At 41.3% G+C, this 10,667-nt stretch overlaps 1 protein-coding gene and 1 non-coding gene across 2 annotated transcripts in view; one reads left to right on the top strand and one right to left on the bottom strand.

Moving 5' to 3' along the window:
• Positions 1–4,872: 4,872 nt before the first annotated feature.
• LOC124717140 overlaps positions 4,873–10,667 on the top strand; it is a 295,935-nt gene continuing 290,140 nt past the window's right edge. The window contains exon 1 of the mRNA XM_047243888.1: positions 4,873–4,975. Coding sequence (XP_047099844.1) covers positions 4,973–4,975 — 3 coding nt within the window. The 5' untranslated portion in view covers positions 4,873–4,972. The remainder of the gene's footprint in view (positions 4,976–10,667) is intronic.
• Positions 6,778–6,852, bottom strand: Trnal-caa. Its single transcript has one exon. It is a non-coding gene; the product is annotated as a tRNA-Leu (tRNA).

The raw sequence follows: 10,667 nt of genomic DNA, 5'->3' as shown, positions 1-10,667 counted from the left end.
TACACACGGAACTGCATGCTTGACAAGAACGCTTGCGCAAGCATGCACAAATCCGCTCGCCACAATACGGCTCAAGAATGCTTGTACAAGCAGCAGTGCAATTAGGCTGGAAAACGTCGATCACAGACGACGATGCGTTGGCTGTGGCGGCCCTTTTGCTTGTATTAAAGAAAGCACAAGACACTCAAACTGTGCAGACTGACTTAAATCTGATTAAGGCTTGCAAAAGCCTCCTTATAGTTGGTGCACGATCGCACAAGCATGCATAATCGAAATTCGATCAAGCATCAAGCTTTTTGTACAATCCTGATGCTTGAGCAAATTAATACCCACAAATTCTCACGCATTCAAGCGTGTGCAGCCGCCTTTAAGCACACTACTGCCCATTAAAATTGCCACACCACGAAGATGACGCGCTACAGTCTTGAAATTTAACCGATAGGAAGAAGATGCTGTGATATACAAATGATTAGCTTACACAAGGTAGGCGCCGGTGGCGACACCTACAACGTGCTGACATGACGAAAGTTTCCAACCGATTTCTCATACACAAACAGCAGTTGACCGGCGTTGCCAGGTGAAACGTTCTTGTGATGCCTCGACTAAAGAGGAGAAATGCGTACCATCACGTTTCCGCCTTTGATAAAGGTCGGATTGTAGCCTATCGCGATTGCGGTTTATCGTATCGCAACATTGCTGCTCGCGCTGGTCGAGATTCGAGATCCAATGACTTAGCAGAATATGGAATCGGTGGGTTCAGGAGGCTAATACAGAACGCCGTGCTGGATCCCAACGGCCTCGTATCACTGACAGTCGAGATGACAGGCATCTTATCCGCATGGCTGTAACGGATCGTGCAGCCACGTCTCGATCCCTGAGTCAACAGATGGGGACGTTTGCAAGACAACAACCATCTGCACGAACAGATCGACGACGTTTGCAGCAGCATGGACTATCAGCTCGGAGACCATGGCTGTCGTTACCCTTGACGCTGCATCACAGACAGGAGCGCCTGCGATGGTGTACTTAACGACGAACCTGGGTGCACGAATGGCAAAACGTATTTTTTTCAGATGACTCCAGGTTCTATTTACAGCATCATGATGGTCACATCCGTGTTTGGCGACATCGCAGTGAACGCACATTGGAGTCGTGTATTCGTCATCGCCATACTGGCGTATCACCCGGCGTCATGGTATGGGGTGCCATTGGTTACACGTCTCGGTAACCTCTTGTTCGCATTGACGGCACTTCGAACAATGGACGTTACATTTCAGATGTGTTACGACCCGTGGCTCTACCCTTCATTCGATCTCTGCGAAACCCTACATTTCAGCAGGATAATGCACGACCACATGTTGCAGGTCCTGACGGGCATTTCTGTATACAGAAAATGTTCGACCGCTGCCCTGACCAGCACATTCTCCAGATCTCTCACCAATTGAAAACGTCTGGTTAATGGTGGCCAAGCAACTGGCTCGTCACAATATGCCAGTCACTACTCTTGATGAACTGTGGTATCGTGTTGAAGCTGCATGGGCAGCTGTACCTGTACACGCCATCCAAGCTCTGTTTGACTCAATGCCTAGGCATGTCAAGGCCGATATTACCGCCAGAGGTGGTTGTTCTGGGTACTGTTTTCTCAGGATCTATGCACCCAAATTGCGTGAAAATGTAATCACTTGTCAGTTCTAGTATAATATATTTGTCCAATGAATACCTGTTTATCATCTGCATTTCTTCTTGGTGTAGCAATTTTAATGGCCAATAGTGTACATTTAATAATCGTTCGCCACTGAAAATCTTAATAAAAAAAAAAAAAAACAAGATCGTGATGAGCTACGATATCAAAGTCTTGGCTTGTCTGACTCGAGCTACTCGTAGTGGATTTCTGTACAAGTGTTATACCATTCCTAACTATCAAAAATGTAAGATCATCGCTCCAGCACTGCTGTACAGCTAAGTACACACTTATATACAAAATCGAGCGATTGTCTATAGACATCGTAGAGACACTGCCAATAGACGTGTAACTAGACAATGCATATAGATCGGCAAGAGACTATCGCGTGTACACACTTGAATGCCTTGTTACTCGATGTTTGCTAAATATGACTGACCTTGTTGAGATCGTGCCTTGTGCAGTGACGATAATGAATGGGGAAAGAAATCGAAAGAGCTCTGCGATAATCAACTTCTTCTATACTCCGTTCATCATAAGAATAAACCTGATGTATTCTTCCGCGTTTGCTTGAATCTCATTGGATATCGTTTCAGGTGGAGCGGACACCAGGGTCCAGTACAGTCAAGTACGATTATAAGTGGACTTTTTATGCACTGTTACACGCACATAGGCTGAGCGATAATGCACGACAACAGCTTTACCGGCGCATTTGACTTGGACAGCACAGGCTAGCCAGCCGGTCCAACTAACCGGCAATGATGTAATGATGTGACCAGTTGCAGAGAAACAATATAGCTTCGAATGTCACTTAATTTTTAAAGAGAATGAAATAATATTCGGCAGAACTCCAGCACTACCGCACGCTTCTTAGGTGACCAGACGGAAATCGAAAAATGCCTCTCGTTCTCACCGAACATAGTTTTCTAATTACAAACACGCGTGATGAAAATTCCTAACTTAAAAATGGAGTAATTTTTCGGAGCGAGCTAAGTGTGATAGAAAAGTATAGTGTAGAGATTTCACCGTATTGTTAAATACTGAAGCCACTGATGGTATTAATTACAGTCAGCCATCTGGTAATCTCTTAGCTCCTTCCTTATCCGAATCCGAGAAATATATTTCAGTTCTGGAACTGTCATCTGCTTCGTTGACAACGAGTCCTTGAGCAACAGAATCCACGAAGCCACTCAGACACCGCATTTTCTCATGTTCTTTTATGAGGAGCCGTTCTATATCCCCCCCCCCCCCCCAGCGTTCGGTAGTGACATGTGAAAAAGCTGTGTGCTTTAGTTCCAGTACGTCTGGCTGCTTAAGTCTTGTTATTTCGCGCGACAAATCCCTCAACTTAGCTCCTCATCAGTTCTGTTGGGTTCGTATTGTGATGGTACAGCGGCAAATGTAAAAATGCAGCATTTGTATGGTGTACTCGATGCTGTGAACAGGATTGTTTTTCATGTTTCTACGACACTTGCCACTCTGGTTCGTGTGCGACTACATCTGTGGTGTAAAACAATGGACATAGTCCGAATAAACGGTATTTGATTTTTCATCTTTCTCTTAAAAAAGTAAAGTCTTATGTTTTCTTAATTTAAGCAACCTTTGTTAACAATGTTTCCTAAAATTTCGATAATTAAGAATTTATATTTGAACTGAATTCAGGAATTTTGCATGTATGTCATTACAAACAAGAAGTCGTGCATTTTTCATTAAAAAAATGATACTGAATTCTACAATTATGAGATGTAGGAATTTTCAGTTGAACGAAAATTAAAAAAAAATATGCTCAAGGCGAAGTTCGAATCAGCGGTTCATAAAACGTGCCAGTTCATCAATCATTACGCTATCGATTACGCTACACGTCCTGCGCACGGCGAAATTCTGCTGATCCAACACAGCCTCTGAAAACTTCAAAACCGATATTTTCTGTAAATGTATGAAAAATCTTAAGAACAATGTTTTTGTCGGAACTTTTTAACTGCGTTCGGTTCACGTGTTTTGCTACTGAGCAGGAAACAACCTCCGCCATTTTCTACTGCATATTAACAGCCGAAAATCAGAGGACAACAGTATACAAACTGTGACTGTAAAACTACATAGCTAAAGCCTGATTAAGAAAACCGTTGATGACTGTTAATACATTAAAATATCTTAAAGCTTTAATTAACATAACTTAATAATAAGATGACTAATACATGAGTAGGACCTACCTCGAAGAACAGAACAACACCAGCATACCTCTGCTACGGCATCTGAGCAAATCATTGCGTTTGTATTTGCTCACATCAGGTTAATTCTTACGATTAACAGAGTGTAGCTGCGATTTTTGTAATGTCTATTGGCAGTTACTAACATCCTACAAACATGATACTGCCTGAAGATCTTCACCATTTTCTTCGTCGGCCACATTTTTATTAAGTGTTGTTTAAGAATACTAAAAACAGAAATAATAAAAAAGATGAAGGGTTTTGCACGATGCACAGAGAATCAACTGTGGACCACGTTTGCCAAGTCCATGTTACGAGATGTTGCACAACATTGTACAAGAATTGTCTCATGTCTCCCATTTCAAACGTAAGGTATCCTGCGATTTTGTTGCAGAAACGTGTTTTCGGATGAGAAACGTCTCTCAGTTGCCGAGAGACTGTCTAGAAACAATAATCGCTCGACTTTGTGCACTAGTGTGAACAAGGCATACGACGAGGTTTTCGAATGAGCTTAAGTGTTCTAAATGTGACAGTGAGAAACTGTCTTCTTTTGTTAACTAAACTGCTGCATAATGTGAGAAGAAAAGTAACATAGAACCATTTTCGTGCGAAATGGCTTAATTACAAGCCGATAACTAGCAAGTTTTTGAACATCTAGACGCACAAGTTATTGTTTGATTCACTATGTTTCTTATTATGTGCACTATATTAATTTGATTTATTAGTTCTGTAATTTTAAAAAAAATGGTGGACTCATATGGAGCAATAAACATAGTGGTCCATATTAGTGCAATATTATCCTGTAGTTTAATTATTATGTTTATATTTCACATTAAACTAATCTGAGTGAGACAGTTTCGACGTGCACTCAGCACACTTTATGCTTTTTATCGAAATAATATGGATATTTCCAATATTTTGCCATGTAACCGCTCAATAAAGTACGGGGAGATAAGCTGACATCTAGCGGCCGTGTCGGAATTACGGACGCTGTGCCGATTACGGCTCCAAAAACCGCTCGATACGGAGTCGTTTGTCTCTCTTCCTGTGAGGCGACGCCTGAACGGATACATCCACTTTGGAAATGGTTAGTTTTACAGTCAAGACAAATGTTGCATATTTTTCGCTAGCAAGGCATAACTTGTCTAACTCCCATTTTGCATAGAGTGTACTGTATATGGAAGCTTATTGTGTATGCAAAATCTGTTGCATGTAAAATTTGGTATGCGCAAAACTTAATTGAACAATGTATGAATATCGCAGTAATCTGTACCGTAGTTTTGGAAGTTTGTCTAAGTGTCTCGCAAAAGTGGAATCTTAGGAGCTAACGACAATAAGGGCTCTTGTGTAAGCCATGTTCTGTTAGTTTCAAGTTCCATAGATCATTTGAACGATTCTTTTATCGAAATCAGTTTGCAGGATATGTATACTTCATTAATGTTAACGTTAGTGAACACATTATTTTTAGTCCTACTCATTCTACTACACTATTTTTTTAATTTAATTTTGTTTGTACTGACTACCAGTTTAAAGTAGAACTTCATCCGATTTAAAACTTGCTTCACTACCTGTCAGGCTTTTCCATTATTGAGCAAATGATAAAAAAAAATTGTTTCTGCATATTGAGCTCCTTTCTGAATCATTGACAACTTTAACGATGAGTAATGGGGGTCATTTTTCCGATAGTGTTGTAGATATTCCCATCAATATTCTAAAATTGTGACAGATTATTTATGACGAATTTAATTAGCGAATATGTACTGTGACGGGGCAGTTAAAAAATGTTTAGTTCCATGAAGAGGTGCCTGCATTATGTCAATGGGTGAACACCATACATTATTCTTATAGCTCTCTGCTGTGCAATCAATACTTTGTTTCTAAGTGATGAGGTACCCCAGATTATTATTGAGTGGAAATTCGGAAAATATGTCAGGAGATTGATACGTTTGTTTCAAAGATTACCAGTTACATGAACAGCAAAAGCAGTCGAACTCAGTTGTTTGAGAAGCTCAGTAATATGCTTCATCCAGTTCAAATTTTCATCAATATGTTAACCCAAGAATTTGGAGATTTCTGACGCATTTACTGACCCCTGCTCATGTGCTACAACAATTGTTGGTATGACTGGGCGAAATTCAGAGCGAGTCTATTTTTAGTAAAACACTTAAGAATTCCGTGAAAAATCATTGTCAGCTCTATTGTTACTTTCTCTTTAACTGGATTTATTTTAACACCAATATCGTCTGCGAGGGGTACAAATTTTGCTTGTTGAATGTTAAGCGGAAGGTCACTCACATATGTAAGGCATAGGAGTGGACCCACTGTGAAGTTCTAACATCTTAGGAAAACTTTGCCGTGACTAAAACTCAGTTCCTTGTTTATTTTCTCATCATGAGTGATGTTACACCATCATGAACGGGTTTCCATTTATTTTACTTAACTGCACGTTCTGGTATTAATGTTACTGTCTTATGCCGCAGCTGATGTTTCAAGACAGCTTGTTATCCGAATTTTTTTATTTGCTTGTTGGTTGGGTTTTCCGTATTATCGAAACTTTGAACCATATTTGCAACACACACATTTTCACTGATGTGACATAAGAGAAAAACGAGATAGGTACCATCTCTTATCCAGAAAATACAATGCACTTTGGTACTTGTCAACATGACCAAGTGACGAGTCAATGATAGAATTGGCGACCAGTACATGAGAGAGAGGCTGGCAGAATTCAAGGTACTACACCCATATCCCATACCAGTGAGTTTGAGGTGTTATTTCCCACCAAAACTTAAAGCAATGTGTGAAGCTTCACCAGTTGAGGAGGTTGCTGAGTCATGGATATGCGTATGCGAAAGAGCAAAAGTCTGAAACTTTTTGGCAGATTAAAACTGTGTCGGACCGAGACTCGAACTCGGGACCTTTGCCTTTTGTGGGCAAGTGCTCTACCAACTGAGCTACCCAAGCACAACTCACGCCCCGTCCTCACAGCTTTACTTCTCCCAGTACCTCGTCTCCTACCAGTTGGTAGAGCACTTGCCCGCGAAAGGCAAAGGTCCCGAGTTTGAGTCTCGGTCCGGCACACAGTTTTAATCTGCCAGAAAGTTTCATATCAGCGCACACTCCACTGCAGAGTGAAAATCTCATTCTGGAAACATCCACCAGGCTGTGGCTAAGCCACGTTTCCACAATATCCTTTCTTTCAGGAGTGCTAATTCTGCAGGGTTCGCGGGAGAGCTTCTGTAAAGTTTGGAAGGTAGGAGACGAGGTACTGGCAGAAGTAAAGCTGTGAGGATGGGGCATGAGTCGTGCTTGGATAGCTCAGTTGCCCGCGAAAGGCAAAGGCCCCGAGTTCGAGTCTCGGTCCAGCACACAGTTTTAATCTGCCAGAAAGTTTCATATCAGCACAAACTCCAGTGCAGAGTGAAAATCTCATTCTGGGGCAAAAGTCTGTTGATTGTTGGCAGTTTGAATGTACTGTGAATGATGCTACTCCTCATGCGTTATGGGATGTGAAGAATGATCGTGTGCGGTCATTGTGTATGTCTTTGGGGCCCCATTCAACAAATTAATGGCTGAGAGAAGTACTCCTTTGAGGGAACTGGGTGTGACCAACTGCAGATTGTGGCACATGTTGGAATAAATTATGCTTGTTATATGGGTTCCAAGGTCAAGGTTGGATCATCCCAGCAACTGGTTTTTCTGGTTAGATGATTCTTGATCCAGACCAATTAACGATAGCTTTAGGAGACCCCTAAGTGTTAAGTGTAAGATTAAAGGATATGGCCTCACAGATGAAACAATCCCCCCCATAAACCATGGACCTTGCCATTGGTGGGGAGGCTTGCGTGCCTCAGCGATACAGATGGCCGTACCGTAGGTGCCACAATGGAGGGGTATCTGTTGAGAGGCCAGACAAACATGTGGTTCCTGAAGAGGGGCAGCAGCCTTTTCAGTAGTTGCAGGGGCAACAGTCTGGATGATTGACTGATCTGGCCTTATAACATTATCCAAAACGGCCTTGCTGTGCTGGTACTGCGAACGGTTGAAAGCAAGGGGAAACTACAGAAGTAATTTTTCCCGAGGACATGCAGCTTTACTGTATGATTAAATGATGATGGCGTCCTCTTGGGTAAAATATTCCGGAGGTAAAATAGTCCCCCATTCGGATCTCCGGGCGGGGACTACTCAGGAGGACGTCGTTATCAGGAGAAAGAAAACTGGCGTTCTACGGATCGGAGCATGGAATGTCAGATCCCTTAATCGGGCAGGTAGGTTAGAAAATTTAAAAAGGGAAATGGATAGGTTAAAGTTAGATATAGTGGGAGTTAGTGAAGTTCGGTGGCAGGAGGAACAAGACTTTTGGTCAGGTGATTACAGGGTTATAAATACAAAATCAAATAGGGGTAATGCAGGAGTAGGTTTAATAATGAATAAAAAAATAGGAGTGCGGGTCAGCTACTACAAACAGCATAGTGAACGCATTATTGTGGCCAAGATAGACACAAAGCCCATGCCTACTACAGTAGTACAAGTTTATATGGAAAAACTGGTAGAAGCCGACCTCGGGGAAGATCAGTTTGGATTCCGTAGAAATGTTGGAACACGTGAGGCAATACTGACCTTACGACTTATCTTAGAAGAAAGATTAAGAAAAGGCAAACCTACGTTTCTAGCATTTGTTAACTTAGAGAAAGCTTTTGACAATGTTAACTGGAATACTCTGTTTCAAATTCTGAAGGTGGCAGGGGTAAAATACAGGGAGGGAAAGGCTATTTACAATTTGTACAGAAACCAGATGGCAGTTATAAGAGTCGAGGGGCATGAAAGGGAAGCAGTGGTTGGGAAAGGAGTGAGACAGGGTTGTAGCCTCTCCCCGATGTTATTCAATCTGTATATTGAGCAAGCAGTAAAGGAAACAAAAGAAAAATTCGGAGTAGGTATTAAAATTCATGGAGAAGAAATAAAAACTTTGAGGTTCGCCGATGACATTGTAATTCTGTCAGAGACAGCAAAGGACTTGGAAGAGCAGTTGAACGGAATGGACAGTGTTTTGAAAGGAGGATATAGGATGAACATCAACAAAAGCAAAACGAGGATAATGGAATGTAGTCAAATTAAGTCGGGTGATGCTGAGGGAATTATATTAGGAAATGAGACACTTAAAGTAGTAAAGGAGTTTTGCTATTTAGGGAGTAAAATAACCGATGATGGTCGAAGTAGAGAGGATATTGAATGTAGACTGGCAATGGCAAGGAAAGCGTTTCTGAAGAAGAGAAATTTGTTAACATTGAGTATAGATTTAAGTGTCAGGAAGTCGTTTCTGAAAATATTTGTATGGAGTGTAGCCATGTATGGAAGTGAAACATGGACGATAACTAGTTTGGACAAGAAGAGAATAGAAGCTTTCGAAATGTGGTGCTACAGAAGAATGCTGAAGATAAGGTGGGTAGATCACGTAACTAATGAGGAGGTATTGAATAGGATTGGAGAGAAGAGAAGTTTGTGGTACAACTTGACTAGAAGGGAGGATCGGTTGGTAGGACATGTTTTGAGTCATCAAGGGATCACAAATTTAGCATTGGAGGGCACCGTGGAGGGTAAAAATCGTAGAGGGAGACCAAGAGATGAATACACTAAGCAGATTCAGAAGGATGTAGGTTGCAGTAGGTACTGGGAGATGAAGAAGGTTGCACAGGATAGATTAGCATGGAGAGCTGCATCCAACCAGTCTCAGGACTGAAGACCACAACAATAACAACAACAACAACAGATGTAACAATTCAAATCATAGCGATCATCTGCTGAAGCATTGCAACCAAGTCCCAGAGTTTGAAGCAGCCATAAAAAGGAGTGAAACTTTCGTAACACTGAGAACAGAAATCTGACCAAAACCCAAAATAGAAGTAGTGAAGTTTTTGGGCCAATCAATGTGTATATCGAAATGATAGGCTAGTGAGAATCCAAGATATTGTATCTGTGACAGTAGACAAGAAACTGAAGTCCACCGAAACAGTTGAAGATGCGAGTGAGATCGTTTAGGCAAGGCGATACAGTATCAGGGGTAGGCATAGACATAAAATTGGGGCTTCTATTGAATTCTAGACTCTATGCTAGATGTAAATGAAGATTTTTGGGGACTTCTACTAGCTAGTGCGTAATATTCCCAACGCAGTCTGTTGTCATTGGAAGAGACATTAATCACCCAACAGTGGGTTGAGATAATTACAGTTACGTATATGGTGGGTTGAGATTACTACTAAATAATACCATATGCTCTCTCTGAAAAGTATTGTTCAGAAACACATTAATGATCACAATGTGTTTTGACAGAACAAATGGTAATAAGTAGACCTGACTGCTTCGAGGATGTCCACACTGAACATAGTATCACCACCTGTAGGTATCAGGAGTATCTTATCTCAAAGAGGAACTTGAAACATTTAACTTTGGACAGGAATTTTTAGAGAACTGTGACTGGTTTGAAAGAATAGTTGACCAAACACTGGATACATATGTATGTGATAGAACAATTCCTGATAGGAAGGGCCCTACATGGTAAACATTCACTGTAAAGAAACCACTACTATTTTGCAACAGGTGTAAAATAAGGCATAGGGCTATAAATAGGCAGTCTCAATGAAACATGTGTGGCCGTTGAAAGAGCGATACATGAAGCATTTAATGACTGCCGTGGTTGAGATTTAACAAATTATATCTCATAGTACCAAAAGAAATTCCAGACATGTGTGCAGTCTGTCACTGGCACCTAAGTTAGTATA

Source organism: Schistocerca piceifrons, chromosome 9 (assembly GCF_021461385.2).
Source record: "Schistocerca piceifrons isolate TAMUIC-IGC-003096 chromosome 9, iqSchPice1.1, whole genome shotgun sequence".
NCBI classification, from domain to species: Eukaryota; Metazoa; Arthropoda; class Insecta; order Orthoptera; family Acrididae; genus Schistocerca; species Schistocerca piceifrons.
The sequence above is the reverse complement of the archived record's forward strand: the minus strand, read 5'-3'. Positions and strand labels throughout refer to the sequence as shown.